At 38.7% G+C, this 13,184-nt stretch overlaps 1 protein-coding gene across 1 annotated transcript in view; it reads left to right on the forward strand.

Moving 5' to 3' along the window:
• Window positions 1–13,184, forward strand: part of Exoc4 (exocyst complex component 4) — a 691,851-nt gene that overhangs the window by 482,305 nt on the left and 196,362 nt on the right. Inside the window, exon 11 of the mRNA XM_042695949.1 lies at window positions 895–1,114. Coding sequence (XP_042551883.1) covers window positions 895–1,114 — 220 coding nt within the window. The remainder of the gene's footprint in view (window positions 1–894; window positions 1,115–13,184) is intronic.

Consider the following 13,184-nt stretch of genomic DNA (forward strand, 5'->3'; position numbering starts at 1 on the left):
TTAAAAAAAAAAAGTTAAACAAAATACCTACACACTCATTTCTGAGACTCATTAATTTTTGCTATATACTTTAATTGATTTGGTACAAATGTTACAAATAAAGTTGATATTCTCCTTTGTTCCCTAACTCAAGTCCCATTCCCTTTCTTCATCTGCAGACCCAGCATCATTATGAATTTAAAGCGTATCTACCATTCTTTTTCCCTTCCCTTTCTATCTCCCCCATAACTCTCCCTCCCTCCTCCTCTTCCCCAACTTCCCTCTCTATTTAAATGTATACTTGTGAAGGTTTCGATGAGAAATATACATATTATTTTTACCACAATTTTATTTTTTGGTTATTATCCCTTTTTTCTTTGCCTCTTGCACTCTTTTCCTTTTATTTTTTATTTATTTGTATTTGAGTTAACATGTATTTGTAATATGTAGGGGTTTCTTTGTGACATTTCTATACTACATGTACCCAGTATACTTTGAACAAGTTTACATCCTTCACTATATTCCCATCCTTCTCTCCCTTTCTACTTCCCTTTTCAAACAGCATTTGATATATTTCATTATGCTGTATTCATATATACATGTTACATATATGTCCATATGTATGTATATGTATATGTATATGTTGTGTGACATTCTTCTATCCTCTTTACCTCTCATATATCCCCCTTTTCTACCACCACCTTTCTATGTCCTTCTTGAAGTACTAAAATTAATTTCTTTCTTTATTTCCCCTCAAGGTTAGAAATCATGCTGTTCTATTTCATCCCATTTCTATTTACTTAGTAAATTATTTTTAAAGTAGATTATTATTATTATATATAAACGGGCTGCTATCCATGAGAATAGCCATGGATATTCTGAAATATTTAGCTATCTTTTCACTCTGTCTTCTAGATTCATTCAAGAGATTGAGCACGCCTTGGGACTTGGCCCAACCAAACAGTGTCCTCTTCGAGAGTTTCTCACCATGTACATCAAAAACATCTTCCTCAATCAAGTCTTGGCTGAGATCGACAAGGAGATTGAAGGGGTCACTAAAACATCTGACCCCTTGAAGATCCTAGCTAATGCAGATACCATGAAGGTGCTGGGGGTACAGCGGCCTCTCCTACAGGTAATAATACACTACAGCGTACTATTTTTGTCAGCATTTTTTATTGACTTGGCAAGACTCATTTGTTAACAAAAGTACAATTACCATCTGTATCCATATTCATCAGGGACAAAACAAGAAGAAAGAAATTACATAGACACTAGGGAAATTCGGTCTAATATAATTGGATAATGGAAATTCCTTACAATCTTTAAGGAAGGAAACAAAAGGTTAACTTTGAATATGGGATATGGTGAGTCTCATTAACATGCAAGCCAGGCTTCATTGTTGGCCTAGAATATGTCCTTGACAGGAAAAATTTTTACATGGGTAAATGTATAACAGAGTAAGAAGGATTAACAGAAAGGAAATGAGTTACTTTATCTAACCTCAATTAGCAGTAGGAAACCCTCTATGCCTTTTGAGGGCAGACTTCCTGTAAATAACTTGACTAGCTCACAGAAAATAGGAACTAATACACTGGCTTTTAAAAGATTGTTTAATTCAAGTCATGATCTTGTTAATATTGAACATTTTTACTTTTACCCTCTAAAGAAGTGGTTTTTATGCTATAGAAATAAAATTGTTAGTAGGCATTGTTGATTAACAGGTTTGCTGTATATATTTCATATACTTTTCAACTAATAATTTGGACATAAACTTAAAACTTAAAGGAAATTAGAATAAGTGCAAATTATGGTTCTACATTATTACATTGTAACTTAATCTTTGTAGTATTTCTTTAAAGGAACAATGGGCACTAAACCACATGTTTATGTAAGTTGGGCAGTATGAGAATACTCAAGGGTAGAAGGTATGAGCTCTTCAAAAGAAGCTGTATAATGGAAAAGAATTATACTTGCTTCGTTTGCATTCTCTGCCCTTCTCTGTGTCTTCCTTGATTTTTCCTTCTGTGTACATGATAGATCTACTTAAGTATCATAGTTATGAGTATTCTTTTTATCTTATGACCCAAACTCATCTGTGATAGTAAGAAAATTGAATACATATATCTCATGTCAGAAGATACTTGTGTGAGTTATCTGGGACTGAATTAGCTATGAGGGCTCTGTCCTGGTCTGGAGTGCAAATGAGGGGAAATGGCATTGGCATCCATTTGCTCCTTCTACTGGATCACTGTTCTATGGATTACTCTTCACTGGCTCTTGACAAGGCTAGGATCTTTTCTCTGAGTCTTGGTTGCAGTATCAACTCCACTGGAAGCTTTTTCTTTTTTGGGGGGGCACTGTTCCTCAGCTCTTCAGCTCAAGGCAAGTGCTCTACCACTGAGCCACCTTCCCAGCCCCTACTGCAAGGTGTTTTAGCTGTCCTACCTAAACAGATCTCCATTGCTTACTTTTTTCCATTCCTTCCTTCCCCTGAGCCTTTCTGCATTGTCAGTACTGAGGCTGAACACTCCGGTCTGTCCTCTGAGAATCAGGTAGCTTCCGGTCATGTCTGCCTATAGAAAGCACCAAGATGATATTGGAAGGTGGAAGGAGAAAGAGGTTGAGTTATTTCTTTTTCTCCTCCTCCCCACTTTGGATAATTATCCTGGCTGTCGATTCCTCCATCCGTAACCACAGGTCATGCCATTGACTTCTTCAGAGGCCCCTGGTGTCACTGCCCTCCGGTGACACCATTTCTTCTCCTTGCCCTTGATTTCTGCTGTCTGCCATTCCAGGCTCTGAATGCTTCAACATATTTTACTGCTTCTTTGAGACCTGTCCACACCTCTGTAAGCTATCTTCATTAATGTTTCTTCAGATGAAATATCTAAACACAATAGTCTTTGTGTCAGGGTCCCCAAGAGCTTACATTTCCCAGCCCCAAAACAGCAAGGGTTTTGTTTTTTGTTTTTGTTTATCCTATTTAACATTTATCACAATTATAGTTAATACTTTTGCTAACTTGCCTTCTGTCTTTCTCCAATAGAAGATAAACTCCAAAAGCATATTGTAGTAGTGCCAGGTAATGGGAAAATGTATAAATCATTTATTAAATTCATTCATGGAGAGATGAATGACTGAATGGATACCTGCAGTGAATAGTTTTGAGAGTAATAAATGCCTGTAGTCAGGATGGAAACAAATGAGAGTGACAAGAATTTGTTTACTTTTATGCTCTAACCATATAGCTAGTCTTTTTTCCACCAGAAAACCATTTAGTATTTATTTCCCTGAAGCATTCTACTATATACTCACCCACAGAGGGACTTAAGTATTTTTACTGTACTGAATTGAATAGGAAGATTCACTGCACTACCAAGTGAATTTCAGAACTAGAGACTCTGGATTATTAAATATTATTTCAGCTTGAGTAACAAGACACATTCAAATTCTATAAGTAGTTGACCCCAATCTGAGCCATTCCAGGCTACATCCTGCCAGCTAAGTTTCACCTGTAGACAAAGTATCTGCCAGATCTGTTCCCCACTGTTCCCCCCTCACCCCACTCCAGCTCACCAGCATTTTGTATATGGAATTGTGCCTCTTCTTCTTTAAATCCTTTAAATCCGTTCCCAGGCTAGAGAAGAATGGCAGTGTTACCTGTTCTCTCTTTGCCCTTGTCAAAGTATAATTATATGTTAGTGAATAAATCTTGAGACCAAAACCATTCAGACCATTAACCTGGAAATTTGTTTGTAGAGCTAAAACACCTGCTTTGTTATTTGGTTATTTTGTTGCTCTCCTTTTCCATCAAAGTTTTATTTTATGAAAATTCAAGGTGCTGAGGGTGCAGATAATAAATTCATTTAATTTTCTTAGAGTTATGAGGCTGAAAAAGCTAATAAAGACATAGTTGTCTTCCTTTCCCATCCGGAGAAAATCTCTTGCTTTATAATCAATATGACTTATCTTCTCACAGGATTTCCCTTACTCAAGTTTCAATGTTTCTTAAATGTGAGTCTATGTCTCTTTGATATTTTTACTGCTAATCATAGGCAGCTAATCTGAAGAAAAAAATAATTCTCAAAAATTTCAGCTAAAAATATTCAAGACAATTGTTAAGAAGGCAACTTGGGGAAATATGAGAGAAAGATGCAGATGGGTTATATGTTCAATTACATACAACCTAAAAATGTCCCTTGCAGTTATTATCTGGTCAGGGAAGAGTGGCTTTGGCTTTCACCAGAGGCAGCACCCTGGAGTCATTTGGTACCAGCCTGGCTGAATTCTCCGGGCAAGTGGAAGGACAGCTGTCTCTGTGCTACTTTCATTTGTTTGATGATAGGCAGCTGCAATGTAGAATTCCCTGTGAAGAACATCCCAGGACACTTTGTCCTTGCCCCTGGAAGTCACCGGGTATTTCGACCTTCCTGTGGTAAAGGGACACACCCATGCGTGCTCATATACGTTTGCACAGGTCAGCTCAGTTTCTGTCACAGAGACCACCAGAAGGGAGAAAGGACGTAAGTAGGAAGGAAGTGACTGAAGCACCAAATATGGCTGTTGGCCCAAATATGACACAGCAAAGTAGTATTAGTTGTAACAATAGAAGAAGAAATAATGATGACCGCAGTCGTAAGAATAGTGATGATTGGAGCTAACTATAGCATTTGCTGTGAACTTGATACTTCTGAGTGCTACGTGTGCATTGATTTATACCCGCTTTGATTGTTTGGCAAGGACTTCTATGAAAGTTTTATGATAAAGAAACACAATTAAATTAAATAGCTTTCCCACTGCCCTAACAAAAGTAAAATTGTCATTCACAGTTGGTCATTATAACCCAGAAGTCTATGCTGTAAATCAGGTCTACACTGTAGTCTGAGGAGTGTGGTCATCTTCAGGCTGTGTGTCCTCACTATCCCACCAAACACAGAGACCTTGAGGCTAGAATTGAGGCACTCGATAGTGGTAGTGGAAGTAGTGGTATTGTTTTAGCAATTAGATGTTATTGAATAAAATAAAAACACAGGACTGTTTCTATTTTTATGAAGTTTAACATTTCTTTTCTTCTAGTGATTCACTTTTATAGTATCTCATAAGAGCTATCTGCAACAGATTGGGAGAGGGGACTGGGATTTTACCATAGTTAGAGAAGCAGTTTTCTAAATCCTTTAATCTTCCACTGGCTCACAGGGAAATAAGAAAATAGTATAGTATACAGCATAGCATAGTACTGTAGCATATGCTGTAGTATCTATGTATATATGTGTCTCTCTATATATAGGCATATATACATACATATGCATGTAGTTACACATATATTTGCTATAGTGTATATGTATATGTACATATGTTATATTTACATTGCTATATGTATGTATACATATAACAGTTGATTATCTCTTGAATTTACAGTTCCTAAAAATATTCCTAAAATAAATAGAAAAGTGAAGAGGCACAAATAAATGAATGTAAAAGAATGAATAAATGAATGAATGGTGGCTTCCTAGTTTAAGGAGTTATGTGCATGTTTTCTCCCATACTGTAAATCTCATGATCTTGAATTGTAAGCTCTAGACAGTGCTTCCGCTAGAATGTCTCAGTTCTTATATTCCCAGAATGGTGGTAAGTTAGATATACCTCATGGTCTTACTATCTGAGCATCTTCCATCACATTGTATAGTTCTTAAAAATGGTCCTCACCTATTGCAGTTCATGATGATTCCAATTCAACTAAGGAAATCTCTTAGGAGAAATTCCTCCTGAGTCCGTTCTGGATGCAGAGTTTGGAGATTCCATGTCTAGCATTGTGAACAATGACCTTGGGAAATAGTCAATTGAGATACACTTTGTATCTTTCCTACCAACTGCAAATTGTTCATCCTTCAGGACCCAAAGAAAGAGTTAACACTGATTCACTTTAGTTCCCTAATGTAGTGTTGGCATTTGAGGACATATTTCTTCTTTGATGCTTCATATTAAAAAAAATTATTAAAAAGAAGTGAGAGGATTAATGTCATGTTTTTTTCCCTTACATATCAAACTGATGAATAGATAACTATCTGTGTGCAGTGGTCCAAGTTCAGCTACCACTCCACCCTCCCACCCCCAGAGTATCTTATACCCTAGCTATTTAGATAGTAACCTATATCAAAAAAAAAAATCAGATCTCTAGGACACAAGCTGCCTTTTATGTTGTCACCAGCTGACTTGCTTTCCAATTATGGTTTGAGACACACTCCCCTAGACTAAAGCAACACAAAGTGTGGCCCACGGCATGTAGCATCAACATCATCTGGAAGCTGGTAAGAGATACAGATTCCTGAACATCACTCCACTCCGGGCCTCTGGTCTAACCAGCCCTCCAGGTGATTTGATATACGGCAAAGTTCAAGAAACATTTCCTTAACCCAACATTCTTATGCCAGCCAGAGGGGAAGATACAGGATCTGATGCTATAAGCTCTTAGTTTGGTAGTGAACAACAGGAGTTGCTTTAAAAAATAGTGTTCTGCGTTGAGTCATGCAGCCCTAGACATCGTAAAGACAATATTTTCCATGACAGTGGAAGCTGCTGCCTAGTATAGCACATTGCTGAATTTTGCAGCATTCTTTCCCGGGCAGGAGGAATCCTTTTCTGGCCACATAGGGCAGTGTGAGACAGAGGCAGCTTTCCGAATGTACAGGCTCAAATGCCTACCTCAGAGGAGGAACAGAAGCTCTGCACGTAGACATTGCAAGCAGTCTTAAAACATGGAAAGCATATTTCACTTTCCTCGCCGCCCTGGTATTTGTCACAGTCTCTTCTGAGAAGTGAAATAGCTACAGTCTGCCTGCAAACACCATCCTCTCACCTCCTCCTCAGCCAGCAGCGCTTCCCACTCCCACCTGCCAACTTGGAGCGGTGATTCCCAGCACTGCCACCCGTTAGATTCACCAAGCCACTTCCTCTGAATGCCACTGCACACATGTCATCACTTGGCCCTGCACAGGGCCTGCGTAGGCATCAGTGTTTGTATAATACCCAGACACTCTGACTGTACTGCTGGGAGTAGCACCAGTGGCCTGGAGCTTTAATACTCCATGAAATGAGTTATTTCTCCCAGTGGGGAACTGAAATAGTCGGTGCTAGGGCATCCTTTAATATGGGCAGGCTCATAAGAATGTTCTGTTTGAGGGCTGGGAAAGTGGCTCAGTGGTAGAGTGCTTGCCTTGCATGCACGAGGCCCTGGGTTCGATTCCTCAGCACCATATAAGAAAAAAGCCGGAAGTGGCACTGTGGCTCAAGTGATAGAGCGCTAGCCTTGAGCTGAAGAGCTGAGGGACAGCGCCCAGGCCCAGAGTTCAGGCCCCATGACCGGACCAAAAAAAAAAGAATGTTAAGAATGTTCTGTTTGATACTGTGAGTCAAGCTTTGTAGATACAAATAAACTGAAAACCCAGCCATTTCACTGAATAGTTTTGTGTCCATAACCAAATTGTTTAGCCTCTCTATACCTATATCTTCCTCTATCAAATAGCAATAGTAAAATCTATGCATGGGAACACTCTAATGGTTAAGTGAAGTAATGATTAAAAACATACCTCGCCCTTCAAAGTCATGTCCCATGTGTTGAGCTGCATTGATTGGCATGTTACCTGCGTATTCTTTAACTATCACCTACACAGTGTTGTTGTTGTTTTGCATTAGTGAGGTTCTAACTCAGCCTTCACTTGCCAGGCAGGCACTCTACCACGAGCCACCCCTCCAGCACATTTTTATAGCTTTGTGATCTCTGCTGAAGACTTCTCAACTCCTTCCACCACTATCTAGGTTTTCTGCCTGCATCTCTTCACTGCTAGCTTGCTGTTTACCTTCTTTCTGCTCTTTGTATTCTAGCAAACATCAGTAACTGGTTTTTTGGGTCAACCACTGCCATGACATAACTGCAAGATATATTTTCTCTCCTTTCTCTTTTTCTTAGAGTTTGCCTACTGATCATTTACAGAAAGCAGTAGCAGCACACAGTCTCCATGACCTTTCAAACTAGCAGATGAATTTTGTAGTGCTGCCAAAACAATCTAGCACAAACATAGAACTTTATGCTACCACACTTCTGTAATTCAGAAGCCACATTTATGCCAAATGCTCTAGAAGAGGGTCCTTCCTTTCCTCTTTCAGGTCGCTGGGACTCCTGGTATTCTGGCTTTGGGTGTCATCATTCCAGTCCGTAACTCTTCCTTTATGTGGCTTTTCTCCTATAACTCCATTTATACTTTCCTGGCTCCTATAGAACACATTCTTTGGATTTAGGGTCCATCCTAATCTGCAAGTTCTCATCCAAATCATTACCTTAATTACATATGCAAAGACACTATTTCCAAAATAGTCACATCCATGTAGAATAACTCAGAATGGGATAGGGGAGAAAGACACTTTTCAGTCCACTGAAGCTAGCAACTAAAACCAAGTTACACAGAGTGAAACACTCAATTTACATTGTTTTCCAGTGTAGCAGTATTTAAATTTTAGATAATCATCCAGATTCAAAATGAAAGTTCTTCATAGAGCTAAGTGATTGCTGGAGTTGCAGTTAAGCACCATTGAAGGGTGGTAGACACAGCTGCCTACAGTAAAATAATTTGCCAGGGGTAATTACACCAATGCCCAAACCTATTATCTTCCCAGCTAAGCCAAAGCAGTGCCAGTAACATCTTCTGTTCTCCCAAAGAAGTGTGGCTAGCAACAAGAGCATATTGTTTTCATCAGATCAAATTACATTAATATGAAGAATGTTGCAGCTGAGTGTTATCTGCATCGGGCCCAGTTGTAGCCGTTCCGCCCTAGCACAGCATTGATTCAGCCTTTATTAGTGCAAATAAATTAGTCCCATTTAGGGTCTGCTGGAAGTCATCATGAAAATCATTAGGTTGAAAAAGAACTGATCAATTGATTTTTTTTTCCCTCCCTTTAAGCTTGAGACATGGTGCTAATGGTCTCACTGTGCCAAAATAGGTCGAGTATGGAGGTATCTTGGGATTTCATCCATTCATGAGCATTTATCTTTACTAAAGCACTAACCACTTATAATTTTGATTTCCTTTGAATTTCACTCCTAATCTTTTACTTATTCACTAGAAGTTGTTTTTTGTTTGTTTGTTTGTTTTTGACCTGTTAGTGACAAGTAGGGGCCTCCATTAACCAGCCACTTGCGGCTATTTCAGACTCTATCCAAGAAGACTCTGTACTAGAAAAGGCCTTTCTTTGATTATTTAGATTGTCACTGTAGCTTTCAACACACACCTGTTCACATCTGTTCAACTGAACAAATTAATTCTTTCATGACTAATGGGGACTTTCAGGATCTTAAATTTTCCATCTGGGTTTTCAGATCATCTTATCCAGTTAAGTTCTTTTGTTTTTGTACCACTAATTTCCTTACTGGTTTAATACATTATACTTTTGTTTTTGTTGTGGTTCTTCAGAGCCATCTAGGGAAGTAATGATTGCTGGGATTTACTGCAGTAGGTGAAAGCATAGATCTGGCTCATTGGCTGCTCAGTGACAAATCCAGACTCCTTCCTTCCTGGGTCCCCTTCCTCATCTATGAAAAGAGAATGACACTTGCCCAAACTATCTCATAAGACTAAGGACACTAGAATCATGTGTTCCACTGGCCTGTAAGAAGTGGTCTGCATAGTGAGATGTTTCATGGCTTTTGTTGTTGTTGTTGTTGTTGTTGTTGTTGTTATTGTTGTTGTTGTTTGGGTCAGTCAGGGGGCTTGAACTCAGGGCCAAAGTTTTTTTGCCCAAGATTAGTGCTCTACCACTTTAAGCCATGGCACCACTTCTAGTTTTCTGGTAGTTAATTGGAGATGAGAGTCTCACTGATTTTCCTGCCTAGGCTGGCTTCTAACCATGATCCTCAGATCTGAGCTTCCTAAGTAGCTAGGATTACATGTGTGAGCCACCAGAGCCCAGCTTCTTCATGGCTCTTACTGGTCTACATGCCCACATGATCACTCTGTTCAAAAAAGTCCATTAGCATTAAAGAGACTGCTGATAAGCAAATGCCTACAGAAATTTTGTTTTTCATTAAAAAGGATGGGCTTCACTAGTCTTTCATGATTCATGATTAGGCAACCAACATAAGAACCTGAGAAATCTCAAGCTAATTTTCTAATGGTTTATATTAGAAATGCTTTAGACATACATAAAAGCTGGAAAAATGACCACTGAACATCCATAGAATCTGCCACAGAGTCAAGCACAACCTAAGATTCTACAATTAAGAGTTTATAGAAAAACAAACCCTGGACATTTAATTCCAAACCATTGCCCAAGCACCTTACCCTGGTGTTATACACAGGACTTTAGTATCTTACTTAGAAAGATCTGAATGTATACAGCACTCCATTAAATGAGAGAGTAGTTGCTTTCTTAAGAGCATTCAATTTCTGAAAGTACCTATCAGACATTTCCTTTAAATAGTGCTGTGGAACATGAAATTGACCAGCTCATACTTGTGATTAATTTGTAAGTAGGTTCCTTATTGAAACAATATTATAAAGAAATTTGTCCTCATAACTGTTGAGGAATAAGGCTGTGAAGTGAGCCGATGAAAAATTACTTTTATATGTATGTGCACCAAGCACTTTATGATCGATTTCAATTTTTATAAATGTCTTTATCTTAAAGTCTTATCTCTAAAAGCAAAAGAAATGGGATCTCATCTTTCTAGCATTCTTAGCAAGTTCCTGATTAACAAGACTTCTATAAGTGGCTTTCTACAAAGTCCAGCAAAGAAAAAACCTAACTATATTGAAACTAACCTGTGGAGTACAGCTAGGTAGGCTTCAGTAGTGATATGAAGAGGCTAGGAATAGGCATAGGGTTTTTTTTGTCTGCAGAAAATTATCTACAGCTCATCCTGTATACTTTATAAGGATCCTTAATTACCTCACTTTTTGTTTTTTGATGTCACTCTTTTCCCAAATGTGTTCAACAGTCCATCATCTTACAGAGTTTAAGTTAGATGCAGCTTTTCATTAATTTAAAAATTATGGATTATGAGTTCAGTCTACAAGCACAACTAGAGTGTTTACAAGGTACTACTGAGTAGAAGAGTAGTTACAATTACAGCTAGTGGCATTGGTTTACCAGTTTTACTACATAATAAGAAACTTGTTTGAGCATGAAACTATTTAAAAATGGCATCAATATGGAGATAAACCTGGGTTTTAAATAAGGATTTGGAATTTACTTTCTATCATGAATAAAAGATAGTTCTACTGATGGCCAGCTTAGTTTGTCACCTAGACTGTTCTACAAATCAGTGCTCATTTGGGATAAATATTTTGAGACATTGATTGGCTGCTGTCCGTTCTGATCTTTCCTCAGCCCACTCTTTGTTGGATAAGCAGGAGAGAAAGTAATGACTTATGACAGATCTGCTGACAGGGACTGAACTACATTAGCACTCTGTCACTCAGATCTTTAGAGAGCTGGCTTTGCCTGAAATATATTTGACTTTACTTGCTAACAAAGGCATCTTCAGATTTATTTCTTTTCCTTAAATGTTAGAGAAGAGGTAGAGTATCCCATCAAAAGATACTAGAACAAGAAAAAAAAAAAAAAAGGCTGGCTCAACAGCCAAGCAAATGATAGTTATCATTCTTGGTAGCAGCAGAATTGCTGACGTGGTGAGATTACTGGTAGGAGCCAGATGAGAGCGGAGAGAGAACTGCTGTACTTGGGGAATATTTGAGGTTCTTATCCTAAGGAATGTTTGCCCTGTCTGACGTTGCAGCTCTGGCTTAAACATGTTCTGGTTGAGAAAATGAAGAGGGAGAGAAACAAGACTCTCTCAGCTTGAAAGTTAAAAGGCCCTTTAAGATTAACTGTTCAAGGAAGGCAGCTGTTTCTCTTCCTGCTTTTCAAGGATCCTGTGCTGTTCATAACTTGTATGCACTTAGTCCAGCTCCAGACATCTAAGATGGGCTAAGAAAAATCTGATGTATAGCCTCTAAGAAGAGTGACCTGGCATTGTCATATAATTTCCACCATTAGAACTCCAATACAACTAAGTGATTAATATTTAGTTGTTAAAGTAAATATTAATATTTACCACTATTTACTTATTAAGTATTAAATGCCTGATTTGTGCTATCACTAGACAAGATGATACAAGATTCAGGATGAATTTAAATTAAGACTCACACTTATGTACTAGGGAATCAATTAATTAGTGTACCAGAATTTCTCATACCTAGGAATCTGAGAAGAGTACAACAGTCTATAACTGAGCACTGCATGTGCGTGGAGGAGATATGAAGACTGGAGGATTGTAGAGAGTCTTCAGGCAGGAAGTGGGTTCAGGAGCATTATAGGATATATGGAGACAGAAAAGGCAAGGAGAAAATGACACCATTCAGGGACACAAAATATGGAAGGACAGAAAGGTAGAAGTGACCATTGTAGACGAATTGAATGATGGAGAGAGAGAGCCAAGGCTAACAGGGGTCAGAAAACTCAATCGTCAGATCAGCTTCCTGTTGAAAGGGAAGAGATGCCAAATAGAAAAGACTGTAAGAGTGGACGTACTCAGATGGAAAGATGGGCTTCGCAGTCCACAGATGCAGAGAAGACTGATAGTCTAGGTCACATAGGCAGCTAAGGCTGGCATCAAGTAATCCAGTGCTGAACAGGAGACAGTTTCCTGTGTTTTGTTTCTCTCCAGACTGAAGCTTTGGATAATGACCTTAGGGCTGTCTGACATCGGGTGAGCCCCAGCATTCTGCTGGTCTCAGCACTTAAATCCATTCCGTCGATGGATTTGTCATATGTGACCAAAACCCAACAGACTGACTTTCCGGAATAAATATTATACACATAAATCTCCGCCTGGTTTTTCTTGCCTTGCCTCAAAGGCTGAGACTGGATGGAGTGCCCCAACAGCTCCATGTCCACGGGAGCAGCACCTTCCTACTTGTTTAAAGCTTCAGCTGTACAGTTCTCATTTATTACTTTTTCAGACACACAGGAGCTCTGTCCGTTGAAGTCCTGCTTTGGAGACCAGGCAACATGCAGCTAGCTCATTAACAGTTATCTGTGTCATTATGTCCTTTTTTGGATTGTGCACATGAGAATTAAAGTCTTTTGAGGAAGAAAAAAAATTATCTAGTCTTTTGGCTTCCTTTTATTTCTCTTCCTCGTTTTTA

The sequence above is a fragment of the Dipodomys spectabilis genome, unplaced genomic scaffold (assembly GCF_019054845.1).
Source record: "Dipodomys spectabilis isolate Male_0828 unplaced genomic scaffold, ASM1905484v1 ptg000197l, whole genome shotgun sequence".
Lineage (NCBI taxonomy): Eukaryota > Metazoa > Chordata > Mammalia > Rodentia > Heteromyidae > Dipodomys > Dipodomys spectabilis.